Below are 22,689 nucleotides of genomic sequence, written 5' to 3' on the forward strand. Positions count from 1 at the left end.
AAAGAGCCTAAAGAGGCTGAGGCATCAGTGCCACCAGTGTTTGCAGCATTCCATGGCAGAGGCTGGGAGTCTGAAAGGGGAACTGAAATAAAAACAAACAGAGCTGTGACATTTTTGCTGAGTCACAAACATAGCTGGATTTGGAGAAGGGTGACCTTTCAGTCCTGAAACATTCATTGAGATAGAATTGTTTTTAAAGAGCTGCTGTCACTTTGTTCTGTGTGTGTGGCTGAGTTTGGCGGGACAGGGGACACAGTTCTGGTGTGTTGTTGCATAGAGAACCTGCATAGTTGTGGGGGATTGGGGGATTTTTTTGCCTGTTTAACAGAATAAGCAGCACTGCAGCAGGATTGATAGTGGGTTATAAAAGACCTGTGGAAAACTTTAACTTTGCATTAAATTGGGATATTATAACTAGTATGACTTCACCTATCCAGTTCTTTAGAAAAGCTGGCTCACTTGAAAACTGGACTTCTTTTTCCATTGCATGCTTTCTCAACAATAGAAAGGGAAGGGGGAAATCAAAATGCCTTGACTGTAGAGAGTTTGAGAGTTACACACTGGGGCAGTTGTTGATTTGATTTGTGTCTCTCAAAGGGCTCTGGTACCTCAGAGATGTTACATAGGCTTGGTGTGTTATTTTGGGAGCTGGGCTCTCAGCCATGGTGGGAATTGGCCGAGGCTCTGGATCCTGGCTAACTACAGTGAAAAGTATTTAACCATGTAACTACGTTCATCCACTCAGCCAAGCTGGAGCCCCAGCTCAGGTGACTCACAGCCATCCCCAGGTTTCTGTGACTGCACATGCTGATGGACCAAGGTAAGGTGCAGCCCCCAGCCCGTGAATTCCCAGGGCAGTGTGTGTAGTAACATGACACAGTGTTTGTCCCGGGTTCTGAAGAACCTGGAATTCACACCTTTGTCCTTGGCAGTGTTTCCTGTTCAAATTTCCCTCTGAGCACTCGCTGCTGGGATACAGGGGGAAAGCCCTGTCTCTGCATGGGATGGAAACTCCTCCATTCTCACCAAGAGGTTCACAGCCCGTTTGGTTTCTGGGAGCAGTGGATGGACTCGGCCTCGCTCGGGGTCCTGCTCGGAGGGTCAGCATTGCCCCTGCCCGGAGAAGGGGCCGAGAAGGACACGCTGGGGAGAGCGTCCCCTTTGGGAAGGTTCCATCCGCCCGCCGTGCAGAAGGCACAGCAGGAATGGGTGTTGAGCCCAGAACTGCTGGAATGAGGGGTTCAGGGAAAGGCAAACTCCCTCTGTGCCGGCGGCTCCGTGTGCTCTGCCCCTCCCGAGCTGCTGTGCCCGGAGCCGGGGCTGTGCCGCGGCACCGATCCGGCCCCGCCGGGCCGGGAGCTGAGGCGTCCCCGCGTTCATCCCTGCCCCCCCGTGCTCCCCGTTTGTTCGGCTGCTGCACTGCCCCTGCTGGCCTTTGCTCCTGGCTCTGCCTCTCTTTCTCCCTGTGGCTGAGCTGTGGGAATGCCTCTGTAGCCTTCTGGAGCCGGGGGAGGAACCCTTGGGTGTCATCCAGGGTGCAGTTCAGGATTTGCTGAGGACAGAAACCTAAGGGACCGAGGTGAAAGCGAGCCTGGGCTGGGCACAGCTGGGAGCCCAAATCCCAGGGCCTGCTGCATTTCCCGGGAGGATGCACAGGGCTGGGCAATCCGGTGTGAAACGGAGCTGGATGCATCCCTCTGCAAGCACAGAGCTGCTGGGCCTGGCTGGGTGCTGTCCTTACCAATGGGACAGGAGACCCCTGCTCATGGATGGCTGGAAGATAGCCCAGGTGGGGTGGGGAGGAGCAGAGCTGGAATCGGCAGGGCTGCCCTCAGTCAGAGGACATTGACCCAGGGATGGAGATTTGCTTTGGCCACCGGATCTTTGAGCACAGCAGGTATCAGTTGGGAAAATGGCCAGAGGATGCATTAAATGCCTGTTCAGAGAGGAGCCCCTTGCTCCCTGCTCCTTTCTCCCTCTGCTCCTGCCTGTGGACTGTGCAGTGTCCTTGTTTCCCACAGTTTCCTTTGCCATCTCCTGTGCTAACCTGGCTCCAGGCTCCTCGTGCTCGCCAGAGCCGGAGCTTCATCGTTCAGGGTCTGCAAACGAGGGACACAAAACTGCGTTTGCTCTCAGAGCTGGAGACAGGCTCCCCGAAAGGCAGGGATCCGTGGGATGGTAGCTCCCACCTTGAGTGTTTGTTCTGGGTTCTGAGGGCACCTCGGGACAGCCCGAGGAGCAGGAGGCGATTGGAGTTGCTGATTAAATCCTGCGGGGCCACAGCACCCACCTGCAGCCCCATGTCCATCCCCTGCCTGTTCTCAGCTGCACACAGGGATCAATCTCGAGGAGCAGAGACCTGCCAGCCCCGGCTCCCGCTGCTCCGGGTCCCCAGCTCCTGTGCCTCCGATGGATCTACGCTGAGGAGCTGAAGAACCAGAGGTCAAGGGCGATCAGATGAACTCTGCTCTCCCTGCAGACCTCCAGCTCTCCGTGGGAGCCTTCTGTCTCCCAGAGGTTCCAGTTTAACCGAATGGCTGTGGAGAAGGAAGGAAGAGGCCCTGGAATTCTGCATGATGGGTGTTTAGGCAGGCCTGGGCACAAATCAGCATTTTTGGACAAATGTGTGCAGTCCCTCAAGTGCTTGCAGTAGGTGCTAAATCTCAATCATCCTTCCAAAAACCCAACCCCGAGGCACCTGCCAGCTTCCAGCAGCCACCCCCAGAGCAGGGGGATATTCCAGTGGGAACAATCGCTGGGGTGGCCCCTGGGGCAAAGCAAAGGGTGTCAGCTCAGGGCAGGGGCTCGGAAAGGGCCGGCACAGCAGGACCTGCCCAGGGGGAGAGCAGGGGAGGCAGCTTTGGTGAGGAGCCGTGACAAGGCCAGGGCTTTGAGGGGCACGGAACGAGGGGCTGGAATGGGGCACCGTGAGGGGACCCCGGGCAGGGAACGCGGGGAACTCCAGACCGCGGGTGGGGGGAGCTGGGAGGCGCTGCTGGCCCCGGCAGGGCCCTGCTAAAGCCGGAGCCGAGGAATGCCGGGATGGTTTGGGCTGGAAGGGACCTTAAAAGGTCATCCCACTCCACCCATTGCATGGGCAGGGACACCTTCCACCATCCCAGCTTGCTGCAAGCCCCGTCCAGCCTGGCCCTGGACACTGCCAGGGATCCAGGGGCAGCCACAGCTCCTCTGGGCATACCTTCTCCCCACCCTCACAGGGGAGAATTTCTTCCCAATGTCCCATCTATCCCTGCCTGTGTCAGTGGGAAGCCATTCCCCCTTGTCCTGGCACTCCAGCATGACAGGTAGTGCAAAAGGAAGGTGTCAGAAATGAGGACCAGGAATGTTTCCTTTCCCAGCTAAAAGGGATTTTAATTGCAATAACTTGGGATATTATTTGTTGTATGAGCTTGGTGAAGACATGTGGCCATATCTGCTCTATTTATGGATACTTTATTCCCTGTTCATTCCTTTTCTTCTCCTTTAGCTCCCCATGGACCCCATGGGGGCAGTGAGGGAAAACATCCATGAACACAGAGAGGACCTTCCATCCAGAGCAGCTCCTGGCCATGGTCAGTGAGTGGAAGACAGGAGTAGACAGACCCACAGCTCAGCTGGAAAACATTTTGCACAGGTTCTGGAGGTTGATTTGGCAGGTGTTCCCTTTGGAAAGCTCTGGTGTTGCCGTTCCTCTCCCATCTCTGCTGCTCTCTCCCCACAGCTCTCCTGTCATTGTCCCTCTGCACGAGGTGATTTCCCTCTCTTGCTATTGGAAGGGACTGGGAGCTTCCCAAGCAGCTCCAGGACTGGCTGGATCCTGTCGGCTCTTTCTGAAGGGAATTTGATCTAATCCTGCTGGCTTGTCCTGCAGCAAGGACTGCTCCTGTGTTCCCTGTCACCAGGGAATATTTGGCAGCCAAGCAGAGGAGAAGGAGTGAAATGATGTTTGCAGCAGGCACAGGTGTGTGTGTGCTGGCCATGTACAGGGTGTCCTTGGAATCATGGAATCCTTCAGGTTGGAGGAGCCCTCTGAAGTCACGGTGCCCAACCATTCCCCAGTGCTGCTGAGGCCACCGCTGTCCCATGTCCCCAAGTGCCACCTCCACACAGCTTTAAATCCCTTTAGGCTGCCAGCGTGGGGACCCCGGCACAGCCGGGCACGGCCGGAGCTGCGGGCAGGGATCTCCCCCGGGGCTGGGCACGATCGGCTCCGGGCGCCTCCCGGCAGCGCTCCCGTGGGGCCGCACCGGGACTGCTCTGGCTGGCAGGAGCTGCACCGATCTCCGGGAATCTCAGCCTGGATTTGTCTTTGCTCCCAATTCTCCCAGTTCTCAGTTTGGGGGTGCAGTGCAGCCCTGCCCTGTGTAACTCCTACAAGAGTTTTGGGGTTAAAAATGTTCTTTTATATTCTGCAGCATTTATAACTTGATTAAAGAATAAAACTGTATCAATGTGGTTTTGTATGGTTCATTTGCATTGGTTAATTAAAGCAAATCATTGAGAAGGGGTTTGAGCACCCCTTGGTTGGAGCTGGCAGCTCTTCCTTATTGTCTCTTCATTCTCCGAATTTCTTTGAATTATTTCTTAAGCAGTTTCTGCAAGCAAGATACACAATGAGGAGAACAGCAGTGCTGCCCCGCTGGATTGGGAAATCCAGGTGCAGTTCCTCAGAGATGGAGGGGATGGGGAGCTGAGCCTCAGGCTGGGTTGTGGCAGTGGGAATTCAGTGAGGAGGGCAGAGGGGAGATGCCCCAAACTGGTTAAAGCCAATCCTGGGTTTGGGTGCCCCCACCCCAAATAATGATCCTGGTTAAAGGGGACTTGAGGAAGCAGCGGGATGTGCTGGGGGGGCTGTGCTGGAACCCCCAAACCCTGGGCAGGGCTGCTGGGCAGTGCCAGAGACACAGGAACACTGTGGAGGGGCTGTGCTGGTATCCCCAAATTCCAGCCAGGAATGCTGGGCCCTGCCAGCTCTTTGGGACACTGCCTGATCCAGAGTTTTCCCATTATTTTCTGTCGTGCTCAGCACTGGCATTTCATTAGAGACCCGCAGGCCGAAAAACCCGTGGGAGCAGCTGGAATCAGCCAATCACACAGAGGCCGGTCCAGGATTGGAAATGAGCTGTTCCACAGATTTATTTTTCCCAATTTTTTTTTTTTTTAATTTAAATGAGAACACTGCCCGTGCCCAGACCCCATATCCTTTATTTTTGGGGTTTCTCCATGACAATTACCTGCCTATGCTGGATGAAAGAGTCAAACCAAATTCCCCCGGCGCTGCAAGGACGGGCGGGGTCTGGGGGGTCCCGGAGCCCCGGCGGGGCAGAGCCGGAGCAGGAGCGGCAGCGCCGGGCTCGGCCCCAGCGCCCGGCCCGGAGCGGCTCCTCCCGCCCGCGGCGAGCCCGGTCCGCACCGCAGCGCCAACCCCGCCGGTCCTCCGGCCCCGGGACTCCCAGCGGGCACGGGCAGGACCCGGACCCGAACTCCCGGTGCCGGTCTCGGCCCCGGTTCGGCCCAGGTGTGAGAGGCGGGGCCGCGAGCGATGGTCCCGGCCTCAGCCCGGGCAGGGCTCGGCGGGAGCCCGGGGGGAGCCCAGGGTGGAGCCCGGGGTGGAGCCGGGGCTCCGTGGGACGGGGCTAGGGAGGAGCCGGGTCCGGGTGGAGCCGGGGCGGGGCCGGGGCCGTGGCTCAGGTGCGCGGGGCGGGCCCGGCTCAGGTGCGCGGGGCCCCAGGGCGGCTGCGCGGGGCGGGGCCGAGGGTATTTAAGCCCGGAAATCGCCCCGCCGCCATTTTGCTCCCTGCGAGCGTGGTGCGGGCGGAGCTCCCTGTGCGGGCTCCGCGGGTCAGGCGCGGGGGCTTCGGCCTCCCCTCCTGTCCCCTCCTCTATTCCTCCTTCCTTCTTCCCGTATTCTCCTTCTTTCTCTTCCTTTCCTCTTGCCCCAAACCCTTCCCTCCTCCCCCCAAACCGGCCCCCCCCCACGCCTTCCTCTCCTGTCCCTACCCCGCTACCCCCTTCTATTCCCCTCTCCCCTCTTCTGTCCACCCTCCCTCTTCCCCCCACCTGGCCTTTCCCTTCTCCCTCTTCCCTCCTCACCCCGACCCCCTTCCTACCTCTCCTCACTCTCCACCCGTCTCTTCTCTCTCCCCGTCCTCCCCTCTCGTTCCCCGCAGCCGCGGGGCTCGGGGTGCCGGAGGATAAAGCCCAGAGGGCCGGAGCCCGGCGCCCCCGCCCTCGCTGGAGTCCCCACACGGGGCCGGGCCCGCCCGGCGGGTCCCCCCATGCCGGTCAAACACACGGCCCGACACCGCCGGCACTGCGGCTGTCCTCACATCGCACTGGGGGTCCCGGGGGGCCGGGGGTCAGGGAGGGCCCCTCCTCCGGAGGGTGTCCTGGGGGGCGGAGGGGGTTGGGTGGGTTAGGGGGGATCCCCTCCTTAGGAGAGGGTCCCGGGGGGTGGGGGTGAAGGAGGGCCCCCTCCGGAGGAGGGGATCCCTGGGGGGGAGGTCGGGGTGGACCCCTCCGGAGGGGGGGGACTTCCCCCCTCCAGTGCCCGCCCCCTCTTCCGGACTCCCCTCCTCCGGACCGGGGCCCGGGAGGGGGGGGGGGGGGAGGGAGGGGGTGGGCAGGATGGGAGGGGCCGTTCGTTTGTCTGGCGATTTTTATGTCTGTTCACCCAGCAGAGTGACGTGACCCCCTCTGCTTCCACCCCACCCGCCCCCCTCCCCCCCGGGCCCCGGTCCGGAGGAGGGGATCCCCGGGAGGGGCCCGGGGCCGACCCCGTCCGGAGGAGGGGAGTCCGGAAGAGGGGGCGGGCACTGGAGGGGGAAAGTCCCCCCTCCGCCCCGCCCCTTCCCCGGACCCCCCCCCCTCCGGAGGGGTCCACCCCGACCCCCCCCAGTGACCCCCTCCTCCGGAGGGGGCCCTCCCTAACCCCCAACCCCCGGGACCCCCTCCTAAGGAGGGGATCCCCCCCTAACCCACCCCGCCCCGACCCAACCCCCTCCGTCCCCCAGGACACCCTCCGGAGGAGGGGCCCTCCCTGACCCCCGGCCCCCCCGGGGACCCCCAGTGTGATGTGAGGACAGCCGGAGTGCCGGCGGTGTCGGGCCGTGTGTTTGACCGGCATGGGGCGACCCGCCGAGCGGGCCCGGCCCCGTGTGGGGACTCCAGCGAGGGCGGGGGCGCCGCGCTCCGGCCCTCCGGGCTTCATTCTCCGGCATCCCGAGCCCCGCGAGAGCGGGGAATGGAGAACGGGAATAGGGAGCAGAGGAGGTGGTGGGGGACGAGTAATAAGGACAGAGGACAGATGGGGGTTCGGAGTGTGCGGGGCAGCAGAGGAGGGGGCTGGAGGGAAGGCGGGCTGGAGGAAAAAGGGGAAGGATTGAAGGCAGGTTGGGGGGAAGGAGGAGGAAGGTGTGAGGGGAAGGTATCATGGAGAGGGGGCAGGAGGAGGCAGGTGGGGAGGGAAGAGGAGTGGAAGAAGGAGGGAGAGGATTGAAGGCAGGTGGGGAGAGACTAGAGCAGGGAGGAACCGGAGGCAGGGAAGAAAAGGTGGAAGGAATAGGGAGAGGATATAATAGATGAATAGGAGAGGGTTGGGGAGGGTTTGGGGTGTGTAGGGGGGGACCGGACCGGGCCGGGAGGGAGGGAGGGGAGGGCTAGGGGGGAGAGGGAGGAGGGGGGTTGGGGAGGGGAGGAAAGGAGAAGAGGAAGGAGAGGTATAGAGGAAAAGAAGTACAGAAGGACAGAAGAAAAGCGATATTAAGAGATATAGAACCCGGCCCGGCCACACCCTCCCGCCCCGAGCGCCGAGGAGCAAATGGCTCCAAGGCCAATTCCCGGGGCTTAAATCCCCTGGGCCCCGCCCCGCGCAGCCGCTCTGGAGCCCCGCGCACCTGTGCCGGCCCCGCCCTTCGCACCTGTGCCGGCCCCGCCCTTCGCACCTGAGCCGGCCCCGCCCGTAAATCCCGGCGGATCCGCGCCCGCCCCGCTCGGGGCAGGGGATGCTCATCCCGGGGCGCGGCGGGACCGGCGCTCGGAGCGCTGTGCGGAGCCCGAGGCGCTGAGCTGGGGCCGGCACCGGGATCCGAGCCCGGGGATCTGGCTCCGGGTCCTGCCGGTGTCTGCTGGGGTTCCCGGGCGGAGTCGCCTTTTTCTCGGCGGGCGGGGCCCGGGATGGGGCCCGGGATGGCCCCGGGCAGGAGGAGCCGCTCCGGGACGGGCGCGGCACTGCCGCTCCTGCTTCGGCCGGGGCGGGGCAGGGGTCCCGCCGGGGCTCCGGGCACGGTCCCGCTGTGGCCGCGGGGAGCCGGGGCCGTGCCGGTGCCGGAGGAGGGCGGTGGTTCCCCGGGGCGGGGCTGGGTCGCGGCTGAAGCGGGCGGGGCGCGGGCACGGCCCGGGCCGGCCCCGGGACCCCCCGAGGCCGCCGCTCCCTCAGCGCCGCCCGCGGCCCCGCCCCGTGGGGCGCCCCCGGCGGACACGGAGCGGCGGGAGCGGAGCGCCCCCTGCGGGCAGGGCCGGCCCCGCCGCACCGGGCAGGGCAGCGGCCCCGGCCCGGCACCCCCGAGGGCACCGATCCCCCGGGCAGGGCAGCGGCCCCGGCCCGGCACCCCCGAGGGCACCGCTCCCCCGGGCATGGGGAGCGCCCCCGGGGGCTCCCGCGGAACGAGCGGGGCTGGAGCGCTCCGGGCCGGGCGCTGGGGCCGAGCCCGGCGGTGCCGCTCCTGCTCCGGCTCTGCCCGGGGCGGGACCGGGGCTCGGTCCTGCTCCAGCCCCATCCGACACTGCCGGGAGAGACTTGATGCTGTCCCTTCTCTCCCCCTTTCCCTGTGTCTCACAGTCTCCCAATGGAAAAACCTGTGGGTTTAAAAAGGCAGTGAAAACTGTTTACTCTTTATTTCCAGAGCACAGGAGATTCTGAGTTGGAAAGAGCCACGAGGATCATCAGGTCAAGCGGTGATAAGTGACTGGCCCATGTGGGGATTGAATTCGGACTCTTGGCCTTCTGAGCACCCTGCTCCAAGCACCTGAGCCGATCTCAGGGTCATGAGGAAAGTCCTGCCTGGGATAGGAATGGCTGCGAACAGCAAGGGAATTCCTATGCAAATACAGCTCCTCCTTTCCTGCTAATGCTGCTTTCTAGAGCAGAATTGGCTGGCACCTGACTCTTTTAATAACCCTGGTTTCCTGCCCTTTCCAGGATTTACCCAGCAGCTGTAAATGTTCTCATTCCATGTCCTCTTCCAGGGAGAAATGAGCAGGACAAGTCCTGAGGGTTCACTTGGTCCATGACCAGAGTTCTTCTGGAGAGTGGCAGGGCTGGTTCCCCCTGCAGAGGGGCGTTTCCTGCAGGTGAGTGTTCCCAGCCCAAAGTCACAGCAGCTGCTGAGGCTGGGGCCACTTTCCTGGCCCAGAGCCCTCGGTGACTCCTGCTCACTGCCAGGAATGTTCCTGGGTGTCCCCTCTGTGTGTCCTAGCTGGCTGGGAATGCGGGGTGGGAGGAGGCCGGGAGCCCCAGAGAGGGAAGCAGCCCCTCTTGTCCTGGGGATGTGCAGGGCAGGAGCTGTGCCTGCAGTGCCCTGCCCGGGGCAGCAGCGTGCCAGACACACAGCCCGGGGAGGGCTCTGGCATTCCTGGGCAGCGCTGGGATGGACGTGGATAAAGGGCTGCCTGCGGCTCCTCAGCCGGGGGCTGCTCTGAACAGGCACCCAGAGCTGGACAGAGCCCACCCACAGCCCAAAATTACCCCAGGGAACAGCTGCCATTACCTGGGAATGTTGGCACGGTGTGCTTGCGGAGGGGCTCAGACAGCAATTCCCAGTGCTGACCCCCCAGAGCTCCTGCACACCCCCAGGGATGTCCCAGCCACCCCAAATCCCCTCCCTTCCAGCCTGGGGACATCATCCATCAGCAGCATTGAAGTCATGGGAATCTTCTCTCACAGAAATTGAACCCCAAGCAAATGCCCTCAGAGTTGCCTTAAAATGAAAGATGAAATTTTGTTTGAATTAAGTTTGGAGTTTTTCAGGGAGCCAGTAGGAACTACAGAAATGATGGAAAGCTTTCACAGGTGGGTCCCACTGAAGGTGTGCTGAAAGCAGGGATGTGCATGCCTTTCCTCAGGGAAAAGAACTTCCAGAGGCCACTCCTGAGGCTCTGAAATAACCTCAGCCTCTGCAGGGAGAGATGTCCTCCCTTGGGCACAGAAGTTGCCTCAGCACAGGCCGGGAGCGCGTCCGGCCACCGCCTTCTCCTGCTTTAAAATATCAACATGAGCCTAACCTCAGGGAGGGAGAAATCAGCTGAATCCCAGGGAACTCTGTCAAGTGTCCCCAGGGACATTGTGGGGCTGGGGGATGAGGGGTATAAATAGCAAATTCTGTGGAATATAAACCTGTCCTTGTCCTGATGCCGCTGAGCTTCCCTGGAACCTGTGCTGGTTCCTGACACAGCTGGGGTTAAAGGGGTGGCTCTGCATGGGAATATCCATGCTCCACGAGGCACTGTCAGGTTATTCCAGCAGGAATTCAGCAGGGAATTTGGGACTATGGGTGTAATTCATCTGAGCTAGCAAAGCTGATACTGAGCCCTAAATCTGGGCACCACACAGAGAACAATCTTTGTGCTGCCCTGTCAGCTAAAGCCCCCGGGCTGGGGAATTTCAGCAGCCAAATGTATGGAATGATCCAAATCCCAGCACCCAGCATTCCCCCCCGAGGGCCACTGCCAGTCCCAGGGTGGGAGTGCTCGTGTCCTTCCCCTGCTCTGGCGGGACAAATTCCCCTGGGCACGGCTGGCCCGGCCGGGCAGGAGCGCGGATCAGCTCTGGGGAAGCGCCGGGAGATGAGGCTGCTGCAATCTCACCTCAATCCGCTGGGAACAGCCTTTCCCTGCAGAAGAGAGGAGCCAAAGCAGAGCCCTCCTGGCCAGGCTGGTGGGCAGCAGCTGGGTCTGCTCTGGGGAAAACGCCCTGCCCCTGCCAGGAGCTCTGACTCTGCTTTTCCTCCCAGCTCCTGAGCAGTGTCAGGGCCACTGTGAGGGAGCTCAAATCCAAATAAACCCCACAGCCCAGGGAGTGAATAATCCCAACAGAGAAATGCATGTTGTCGTAAAAAGCTTAAAGATCTGTTCCAAAGGCTATGACAATACTGTAATGGGATTCCCAGGAACCTTCTTCGTGCTCTTGGTTCCATTTTTATGTATTTTAGTCCCTCAATGGGCAGCTTGTGGAATTTATCCTGGGATTTAGAGGTTGAGTAGGGTTGGCTTTGGACTGACCTTCACCTCTGGTCCCACTTTGTGCAAACACAACTTGGGCCAAACTGGGTGAACTCTTCACCTCAGCTTTTCCCTCCAAAATATCCCCTACTCATTTCCCTGCAGATGAACTCAGATTTTGCCCCACACTGTGCACCCCTCACCTCCACTTGCCCTCACAGTGTCCATTCTGTTCCCCACAGGTGCCCTGGGGACACCAGGGAGGTCCCTTTGCTCACAGGGCCTTTCTCCTGCCCCTCTCCAGCCTGAGGCTGCTCCTCTGCTCACTCTCTTCGCCCTTGTCCCACATGGTAGGGTGCAAAAGGGGAAAGGTTTCAGAAAACATTGCTGCAATTAATTAATAATTATTTCCAATTCCCCAGTGAGAAGAATATGAACTCACAGCCGTCAAGGCCTGACAATTCCCTGCAGCAAGAGCTCAGCACATGTCCAGAGGCAAGTCCAGCATCTGAAAGAAAGAACAAAGGAAAAGGTGATTTATTCTGTTTCAAAGTTATTTCAAGTTTTCAAGCCCTAACCAACTTTTGCTCTTGGTTTTGGCTGGGTGAATCATGAGCAGTGGGCACAGGTCATGTCATTCATGCAGATGGGAGTGATGCTTTCTGGGGGACATCAGCTGATTTCACAGTTCCCTTCCTGCCCCCTGCCTGATCTGCACAGGAGAAAACCTCTTCCATGAAGAGCTTCTGCTCCATCTAATCCCATCTGCCCAGGCTGTTTCCTGTGGATGTTGCCAGGCTGGGGCAGCACAGGCAGGTGCAGCTCTCAGCGCTCTCTGCTCCAAACACAGCTCTGGGCTCCTTTGCAAACTGCCTCTGCCATGAGGTTTGCTCCAGGAGAAATCAAGGAAATCCTCATGCCAGGGTGAAGATTAAGTTATCACAAAGGGAAGTAAAGGATAAATATTCCTGTAAGTCCTTGGGATCTACTGGGCAGAACTGGGAAGGGGACATTCCTTTCCTGCAGTGCAAATACACAACAACCTCACACACAAAGCACACACTGTCAGGTGGGGTCTGACAGCACCACTGACAAACCTCCTTGTCCTTGTCCCTTTCAGTGCCTTTTGCCATCAAACTCTGAAGCTGACAAACCCAAAAGCTCTGTCTGTCTGCTCTGGAACAAAAGGATCCTCCCAGGGGTGAGGCACCTTCCCAGCAAACACTCCCAACACGGCACAGAGGCTCCTCTGGAGCTCGTGTGTAGGGCTGGCAAGGGCTGCAGGAGGACACAGCCCCAGGTGGGGTGGCAGTGGCAGTGACAGCAGCAAATTCCCCTGGCACAACAGAGAGACAAAGGCCAGCAATGCCATGGGAGGGGCAGGTTTAATTCTGCTCCCTGTGCTGCCACATCCCAGCAGGAAATCTCCAGCAGGGATAGAAACTCCCAGGATGCACAAAATGCAGCATTTGTCACCCTGATCCTGCTTAAACTCAGTGTGTGGGGCCAAACCTCTCCAGATAAACACTGACCTGACCTGGCTCAGTCTCAAACACTGCTCCAGCTCTCATCTCCAACCTGCTCCCGGGGCTGCCACCACATTCCTGACAAGGAGCCAAAGGCCCTTTGGACAGGGCTCTCTCTGTGTCCCAGGCTTTGGGTTCTTCAGGGACCAGGGCAAGGACAGCCTGAAACCAGGCAGGTCCCTCTGGATTTGGGACACTCTGGGGACAGCTGGGAACTCACCCCACAGCACAGGCAGGACCAGGGGCCCTCCAGTGCAGACCAGTGAGGCTGGAGCCTCTTGAGTTTGGCTGCTCAAACACCAATTCTCTTGGCAAAGATGGGATGAGTTAAGTGAGTTTTCCTGTCCTGAAAGAGAAGAGAAAATGGAAATTAGGTCCACTGTGGAAGGCAAAGGCTCTTGGCTTTCCCACTTCTGTTCTGATGCTCACTATAGGGTTTTATCCATAAAATATGAGAGGTGGCACCAAATAAAAGTACCCTTTTCCAACTGTTTTTTTCCCTACACTTATTCATACATAAAAAGGATGCCCATTTTTTCTTACTGCATTCTTTGCCTAATTTTAACAGAACCATTTTCATTCCAGGCCCCACTTCTTGTGAGTTATTCCATTCTTTGGCATCGGACTTTGGACAAATGAGGGGAAGGGTCTGTTCCTCACAGGTGTCATCCAGTGGGGAACACCCCTGTGCCAACCCCAGCCTGGGCCAAGCACACTGCTTCACTCCCCCTTTCTGGATTCTGGCCCCAGTCCAGTCTGAGTTTTCCTGCATTTTCCATGTCTAGAGACGGGAAATTGTCCTGGATAGGGTGTGAGACCTTAAACTGTGCATTGATCTGGGGGCCTGTGACTGGGATTCCAGCAGAGAATTCATTGTTTTACAATAGACACTATTCCAGGGAACAGCACTGACAAGGCTGGGAGCTGCTGTTTCACCACACAGTGTCAGCAAAAGAGAGAAAACACAAAATGTGTATCCAAAAACAAGGATAAAATGATTCCTCCTGCTCTTAGTGGGACCAGGGCTAATTCTGCCCTGGAATGACAAAGAACTTGTCCCTCAGACCCCCAGAGACCCCTTGAGAAGCCAAAGTGCAGCAGGGAGGGAGGAAGAGAAGGAAGGAAAGGCACCTCTGCCTCACCTGCTGGGGACAGCACAGGTCCTGCTGCTGCTGGGGACTGGGAATGTGTCTGGAGCCAAAAGGACCATCCCAGGCTGCAGGGGCTTTCCTAAAGCACCACCTGTGGGAAGCAAAGGGCTATGGAAGAAATGGAGTGGGAATTTACAATAAGAATCAAAATGGCATTAGGAAAGAGCAGCAATGGAAGCAACAATAATTCCAAGGGAGCAGGAGGGACGCTGAGCTTTAAATGGGGTTTGAGTGAGGCAGCATCTCCTGGGAGTTCTAAAGCTAATCCCCAGGTCTGGGATTACAGGAGCAGTGCAAACTCCCTCTGTCCAGTCCCTGGATTTGCCTCCTGCCAGCACTCAGCACCTTGGGCATGTCTAGGTGGAGGTGCTCCAGTGCTGCTGCCCCGAGGGATTGAGAAAATGGGCATTAAACCCCTGCCCATGGGGCTGGCTCTGAGCTCTCACTGGAGAAAGCATTTTGCACCCCTGGCATTTCAATGAAATCAGTTTCCATCATTCTGCAGATACACTGAATAAACCCAGGGCACATAAATAAACCTTTCTCCATAAGGACAGCCCCAGAGAATACATAATTATTCCTATGCCTGGTCAAACAAACCAGCAGGTAGTTTTAGGGAAGAGACTCCAGACTCTTGTCTCCCTCCCTGGCTGTAAAACACTTGTATAGGCTTTGAAGGTCATACAAGCTTGTCAGGATTTGGATGCTTCATTTAAATTCCATTCATTCTAAGGAACTGGAAGTGTCCTAAAGGCATCTCCCTCATACTTGAATTTTAAGCCCTCTACCACCAATTAATTTGGATGTCCTTTGTTAGGAACACCCCACACCTGCTTCTTTAGGTGCCTCCATGTGGGAGATTAAACAAAATAAATGTGCACAAAATTTTGGAATGCAGCTTCCAAGTGAAGTTCTCTGCTAGGAAATGACTGCAGCTCTTTGGTACCTCAGGCTATTTAACCACAGCCTGGCCCTTCAGGGCTGTAGACTCTGAGCTACACAACTTGGGAGCTGGCAAGTAACAACAGCTGAGGTCTCATCCCAGCTGTACACACAACCAGAGATTGGGGCTTCATTTGGATACATACAGGCAGGTTTGGGCCCCTTCAGAAAGCTTCAACCTCTCTTTTTCAGAGATTCCATCAGGGATAATGAACTTCTCACAAATCTCTTCTAAAGGCACATGAGAACCCAACCAAGAAAATGGACTCAACCCCTTTGTTCCACTGGCCTCACGCCCTGAATTCCAACAGGACAAACAAGTCCCTTTCCTTGGAAAGCAACGTCTCCTACCCGAGCCTGTGCCTTCCCCAGCCTTTGGTGGCTGCTGTCTCCATCTTCCCACACCTCCTCATCTTCCTCCTCGGCAGGGTTGGCTTCCTCATCCTGCAGAGCAAACACAGGGACAATCACCAGCCTGCTCGTCCCAAACCTGGGCAGTAGGGACGGACTGGTGGGACCCTCTGGATGCTCACCCCTCTGCTGGGCACCATCGCTGCTCTGCAGTCCACTCCTCTTCCTGGCTTGCCATCTCCTTTTATCATCCTGGGGATTGCTCTGTGGGGCTCTGGGACATCAGAGACTCCCCCAAGGCCATGGGCAAAGCTCCTCTTCCCAAACCCTCTGCTTCCCAAAGGACCAAGGAAAGGAACTGCCCTCCCTCATCCCTGAAACAGATCCTGGCACTGACTGGGTAAATGCACGTGTGTTCTTGTTTCTGTCCTCCCTAACAGAGCACAACAAGGGAAAGACTTGAGAATGAGGCAGTTGGGAGGTTGATTGTTTGCCAGTTTGTATACTTTTACAGGTTTTTTACAGTTATTTTTCTGTTACCAACCATAAACTGTGTGTGCAGTGTCTCCCTTCACAACCACTGCAGTGCCCATGAACTATCTGGGGTTAATTCTACACTGACATAGAATACACCCTGTTTTTCCCTATGCTTTGCTTCAGAACTGATCAGTCTGAGATGAGGCAGCAAAGAGCAGACCATTATTAATTTCCTCTTATTATGTGTCTGTAACACAGCAAGAACACAAAGTTCTTCTCCCAAATCCATCACATTTGGAGCCATGAGAACTGCTGGATTTAAAAGATGCTGATTCACACTAGTGGTTATCAGATATTTCCCATCTGTGACACAATTCCACAGCTGTCTGGCAGCACAGAGCTCTCCACTCTGCAGTTCAGATGCTGCAGCAGCTGGCTCAAGTCTCAGCCTTCAGTTTTCCACTAATATTTAGGGGAACAGCCTACAAAGAGAGATGCAAGTGCAAACTACCATTTGCATCAGCACACTTGACCTTGGAGCCTTCTGTGCACAGGTATAATTTGGCATTTTTTATTCATGCAGAAGTTACAACACTGTGCCTGCTTGAACAGGGATTACTATCAAAATGTATGCCGAGGGCTGCTTAAAGTCACTGGGTTAGTTATTCTTACCTCCCTAAAACACCACAAGCCAGAGACTGCTGAATGGACTCTGATGCTGTTCCGTGACACAACTTGCACTGCTTAATGATGCAGAGGCACAGAAGGGAACAGGAGCATCCTCACCTCACCAAAAACAATTCCTCCCAGCCAGCACCACTAGTGGGGAGCTCTCTCCAGCAGTATCAGCTCTGTCAGCACAGACAGAGTACATGTACAGAGACAAGTACAGGAAGGTATTAAGTAGTTTTATTTATGAAGGTATTAAGTGTTTTTATGTATCCTTAATGCACAGCTGCATGCACACGTTCCACACAAGAAGAGTGAACACAACAAAACTTGCCTGAACCTTCCAATAAACCTGTTCCTTGCTTTTGTACGTTTAGAGATGTGGTTTGGCCAGGCGGAAATAGGTCAGATCATAATTGCACACTTTAAAGCAGCCACATAACTTCAGTTTTGCTTTGAAGCCCTGACAATCACCAAGGTAACTACCAGAAGAAGCTGTCTCAGATATACCAACCTAACCTGCACATCCCCATTTAGCAGCTGGGGCAAAAGTTACCAGCACCTCCTTGAGGAAGGGCATGCAAGTGGCACAGGGGCTTTCCTGGCCACCCCTAACACCACAGGATGTTTTATCATCCCCCTAAATCCTGCCTAATATTTGGGCTCTGACATCTCTGTCGAAAACTACTGCAAAACAGCAGACTCCCCAGTCAGAGGCATTTTGGGGTTTTATCACCCCTTTTAAACCACCTCAGGAGCCAGGGATATGTTTTTGGAACATCTGTACCAGACTTGGGATCTGGTCCCCTCTCTGTGCTCCCTCCACCTTCCCAGAAAAACACACACAAAGCACAACAAAGAAAATCAGCCAGTTCCTCAAAGGAGTTTACAGCAACTCCCTTGTGCTCAGCAAGCCAAAGGCCTGGTTTGATGCAATCCAGCACCGACAAGAAAGTGCTAAACCTTCGCTGGTTTCAAAGCTCTCCAGAGAAAGGATTTCCACTTCAGTGAAAGTGTTCCTTTAAGTGGGGAAAGAACCATCAGAGAACTCCCACTTGGAGGCATTAAAGAGACAAAACCTCCTCAAGGACACTGCACCGAGCACCTCATCACTCACAGCTCTGCCTGTCCTCAGGCCACCCGGACCTGGCCACCGAGCAGTGACCACACTTTGTCCTGCTCATCACCAGGGACCAATGGCACCAGACAGGCCGGCAGCACCACCTGGGAACCTCACTCCCCTGGGAATGGCTCTCATTTAGGAATGTTAACAATTATCCTCCTGTTGCCACGGGTCACAGGCAAAGCCTCCCCAGCACCTCCACTGACACTTGCAGCGGTGCCCCTCTCCTTCCTGCAATGTCACACTGCACTGGCAGCACAGCCCAGAAGGAAACAGGACTGGCATCTAAGCAGGTAAAAAGATTAAATTCCCCACGGTTCCCTGCCCCATGGGACATCCCTGGTTCCAAGGCACTCCACCCTGCCCTTCAGGGACAAGCAGAAATGTTACTCACCGAGTGTCATCCACAACCTGGGCCTGCTGCACACACGTGCACAGGACAAACCAACTTCAACATTCCTCAGCACAGCTCTTACACCCAGAGGCAGCAAATGGATGAAATCCCAGGGCTCAAGGCAGGACAGGGGCTCCCAAAGAGGGAACCTGCTCCTCAGGGCCCCCCTCACAGCCAGGCAAACAGGTGGGGCTCCCACTGCCTACAGGGAGGACAGAAACACCAACTTCACCCTCCTGGTATGGGAACATCAATCCTCATGTGTGAGCACCACTGACAGTCACTGTCACTGCCAGCAGCTGAGCTCTGATACAGCTTTTCAAGAAGCTGTGCCAAATCCAAAACTCCACTGGGATGGGACTAAACTGATCCAGAGAGTGCTCTGGCTCTTTATTTCTTAGTGGTGTGAAGAAGTTAAGAGGCCAAAATCTTTGCTGCACTTGAAACACAGAGGTGAAGCAGGTTTCTGCTTTCCTACTTTCCAGAATGCCTCTCAAACCAGCCTGCCATGCTGCCTCACTGAGAGCACCAGTTTTACTGAAACCTCTACTTACATCCTTCATAAATGTAAATCCTCAGGATACAGCTGCTCCCTTAATAGAGGCAATAAACCGTGAGCTGACACTCCAGGACATCTTCCTCCCCAAAGCTCCACGGTGTGAGCATGGAGAATATTGCCATTCCATGACCCATTTCTGCTGTTTACGTTTTGGAATGCAGCGACACTTGCATTGCTCAATGTGCTGCCAGTGCAATCCACACAGAGCCTACACACGGCGCTGCCTCTGCTCGGGCCACAGTAAGGAGAGGCAGCAGAGCCTCCGCAGGCTCAGGCTCGGCCAAGCCCAGCCTGAAACTCTTCCTGTGCTCCTCACTCACACGAGGGAGCACACACGTGTTACACCACAGCCAAGCCTTTAACACCAAAGCTTCCCTTCCCCCGGAACAGCCACGGAGGTGTAAAGCACCTTTTACAGCTCCAGCTGCACCCCAGCCACGGTGTGAGCAAGCACAGCGAGCTCAGCTGTTAGGAGCCACGGCTGGAGCAGAAACAGACCTCGAAAAAAATAATTACAGCATGTAAGAACCCCAGGCCTTAAATCAAACCACATCTGTTAGCTCTAGATAAAACTCATAACTGCAGTTCCACAGCACCAGTGCCTGAAGTCCTACTAGAGTCTGAAAAGATTAAAGCGGAGACCGCCAAAACTTCCCGAAAAGTTCCCTCAGGTCCAGCACAGAAACAAGGCACAGAAGGTCGGGAGTGCCGAAAGCACTGGGAGGCGACACCGGGGTAGGGACACGCAGGGGTACAGAGGCTGGGACACGGCACGGGGACAGGGACACGCAGGGGGACAGAGGCTGGGACACGGCACGGGGACAGGGACACGCAGGGGGACAGGGACTGGGACACGGCACGGGGACAGGGACACGCAGGGGGACAGAGGCTGGCGGGATGTGGCGCGGCAGCTCCCCCGTTCCCTCGCTCCGGGCACACGCGGCGCTCCCGTCCCCGGGCCCGGGCCGGCTCCGGCCCCGCTGCCGGGGGGCCCCGGGCCATGGCGGCGGCAGAGGAGGAGCCGCCGGGGCAGAGCACGGCGGGGCTCATCCCGCCGGGACACGAAGTTGCCGCACTCGGCTCCGAGCGGTCTCGGAGCGGCTCCGGAGAACTTCCCCTACCTGCGGCCGAACCGCGCAGAGCCCTCCCGGGGCGGCCGCGCCTCCGCCGGCTCCGGGCAGCCCCTGCCGCCGTCCCGCCCCGCCCGAGTCGTCTTGGACATGTTTGCTCTTCTGACCAACTACTGTAGCTGGGCTGTCAAAGCTGTCCTGGCTTTCAGCTCCCTGAAGTATCCTGATTGTTAAATACTCAACACAGCAAACTCTTTTGGCCTTCAGCTTCAGTATGACACCATGTTCAGTCCAGGGACAAAGCACTGCACAAACAATTTCTAGCTGTCAAATCCATACCTGAACCTTTCTCCTCATGTTTAAATTCCCATCCAATCCCTTCCTAAAAAGGACAGGAGAGATTCAGTGCCAAAAAGATTCGTAATCCAGAGCAGCTGATGTACAAAATGCTCCCAGACTGTACCCCCCAAAACAGTCAAACTTCTGACCTCTGCTGTCCCATCCCTGGCTCTTCCCACAGTGTTTGAAAGCACAAAGGAAAGCCCTGCACCCTGAACCTGCTGCTGAACTGATGGAAGAGATGCTGTCCTGTCTTGGCTCTGCTGCAGAGTTTCTGGTCTAAACTTTCTCTGTCCTGAAGTTTCTGGTTTCAACCCCCAAAAAGCAGAAGGCCATTTAAGAAGTGACCAGTCTGCCCCAGCGCTTGGGACTCTTTCAAGAGCCCAGTTTCAGATGATCACTCTTGTGTGTTTGATCTGGAATGTTGTGTAATTAGCCCCTGCAAATCAAGAAAAAGCAAACTCTAAGTCCTTTTCAAGTGGACAAGAAAGCTTTCCATAAAATTTCATGTATCCATGAAGGTGAAAATGTAATTAGCTACAGGAATCCCTCCAGCAGGAACACTGAGCATGAACCAGCATGAACCTCAGAGATGTGTCAGGGTGGATCTGGAAATCACAAAGAGCAGTGTTACAAATCAGAAGATGCTGCATATTTTATGTAAAATGTGAGCAAGAGAAAACCTCCGGAGTGGGAATCACATCAGGCTCAGCTGGAGGAATCCATACCATGGCAATAGCACAGCTGCCTGAAAAGATTGGGTGTTCCAGACCACTGTCTTCCCATTACTCTGAATTATTGCTTCATCAAAAGCAGGAAAGGAAAGGTTACACTTTGAGAAACCTGTTCTGGTTTTTCTAAAGACAATCTAGGAGCAGGCAGTAAATTATTGTAATAAACCACAGGCAAGACAGGCCTGCAAACTGTGGTGATTTAAAAAGTTCTATAGCTGGGGGTTCATAAAGGAGCACTGTCATAAAGACCTAGGTGGTCATGACTAACACAGAGACAGAAGATAAGAAACAACTCTCTGCTGGCTCCTCCAGCTCCAGAAGCAGCAACCCACAAATCAAACAGAAACCTGCAAATGAAACCAGCAGAGCCCCAAGGAGGAGCAGCAGCTTTTCCTGCAGCAATTGTCTTAGGAGCCAGCCCATTGCTGCCCCCAGCAGAGCGGGCATCCTGAACTCCAGAGGGGCTGGAACACAAATTCCATGGAGAACAAAGCACGGGCAGCCCAGAGCTGTTCAGAGCAAATCTTCAGAAGCTGACTGCAGCTGGCTGAAACAGCACTAAACTCACCTGCCTTTTTGTTTGATAAGGGATTTATCCTCTCTGCAGTGATAATGAAAACAGGATCTGATACCGGAATTGCATTTGCAGATGGAAGAAAAAAAAATCTTAAAATTTCTTGAAGACCTGGCAAGTCAAATGTATCTAAAGCATAAAGGGAAGAGGAGGGGCAGACACTGATCTTCTCTCTCTGGTGACCAGTGACAAGACCCAGGGAATGGAGCTGGGCCCAGGCAGGGCCCGGCTGGAGATCAGGAAAAGGTTCTTCCCTCAGAGGGTGCCAAGCACTGAACAGGCTCCCCAGGGCATGGTCACAGCCCTAAGGCTGCCAGAGCTCCAGGAGTGTTTGGACGACACTCTCAGGCACAGGGTGGAATTTTTGGGTATCTGTGCAGGGCCATGAGTTGGACTCCGTGATCCTGATGGGTCCATCCCAACTCAGGAGTTTCTATGATTGTATAATTAAGAAATCAATATGCTTATCCTATTGTGACAAGATTAAGTCTAAAGATGGAACCACTCCTCTCAAGAATTTCTATCCACTCATCTGAAAGTATCTTCCTAAATATTAAAGGCCCAGTGGTATTGCCTTCTCTGCAGTACAGCCCTGTCTGTAAGGTTTATGAAATGTTTGAAGTCAGATTTTTTTCTTAAAAAGCATTGACTGTTACCTGAGCTGTTGAAGAGTTGAGAGTCCTGCTGCTCATCTTACAGCACCTTCCAGGACACCCTGATAAACCTCTCTGTTGCCCATTAACAGTGTCACCCAAGAGCCCATTAATTATATATGACTTTCTCTCCATTATGCCAAGGTTCCCTGAGTGGTGTAGGACACATTACAAGATGTTGGGTCACATACACTTGGAATCTGCAAATGCCAGGGAAGAAAAGTTACCAACCAGACAGGGTCAGCATTGCAGCAGCAACAGCCAAGGTAGAGCTTTCCCACAAAACCTTTTACCACTTCCAAAGATTGGGTGATTATTTCTGATGGTTTTGATGTGAAAACAAATGAATAATAAGTTATGTGCAGTGCCCACATACGTGAACTTACCTTTAACACATCAGGCAGGCTGAGGTGCTGTATTCTCTTCTCTGTCCCACTCTGGGATCATGAACAGAAACACTGCTAAAAGTATTACTAAAATGACTTTAGCCTTTTGTGCTTGTGAGTAAACCAAACTTTCCAGTATTCTAAGAAGTGTAAGATCCACAGCAAATTCCACAACTACAAAGCACCACAGGAAAGAAGCCCAGAGTCAATCTCTGCTTTATACCCACGCTGCAGCACTGTACTTGACCATACCCTACAGGGGAATCCCAAAAGCACAGAAAGGATCCTCCCTGCCCCTAGAACATCAGGTGACAAATGTTCATAGGTACACAACAGTTCAGGTCAAAAAAGACCTCAGAGATCAAGTCCAGCTATAACCCAGGACCACCACTATCCCCTGTCCATCAGTGCCACACCTGCACATCTTTTAAACACCTCCAGGAATGGTGATCACTTCCCTGGGCAGCCAATGCTTAATAACCCTTTTTCTGCCCCAAAAATATCCAATGTAAACCTCCCCTGGC

General features: G+C 55.6%; 1 protein-coding gene across 2 annotated transcripts; it reads right to left on the minus strand.

The window, feature by feature from the left end:
* Positions 1-50: 50 nt before the first annotated feature.
* Positions 51-5,962, minus strand: LOC134549663 (collagen alpha-1(II) chain-like). 2 transcript variants are annotated; one of them, XM_063395487.1, is made up of 2 exons: positions 5,235-5,962; positions 51-4,371 (listed from the first exon to the last, which is right to left on the minus strand). In XM_063395487.1, the coding sequence occupies exon 2, from the start codon at positions 1,691-1,693 to the stop codon at positions 773-775; it is 921 nt and encodes a 306-aa protein (XP_063251557.1). In that variant the 5' UTR covers positions 1,694-4,371; positions 5,235-5,962; the 3' UTR covers positions 51-772. The 2 variants fall into 2 exon arrangements, with proteins under 2 accessions (XP_063251557.1, XP_063251556.1); XM_063395486.1 differs by having other exon boundaries at positions 51-4,595.
* Between the last annotated feature and the right edge of the window lie 16,727 nt (positions 5,963-22,689).

Source organism: Prinia subflava, chromosome 4 (assembly GCF_021018805.1).
Source record: "Prinia subflava isolate CZ2003 ecotype Zambia chromosome 4, Cam_Psub_1.2, whole genome shotgun sequence".
Classification (NCBI taxonomy): domain Eukaryota; kingdom Metazoa; phylum Chordata; class Aves; order Passeriformes; family Cisticolidae; genus Prinia; species Prinia subflava.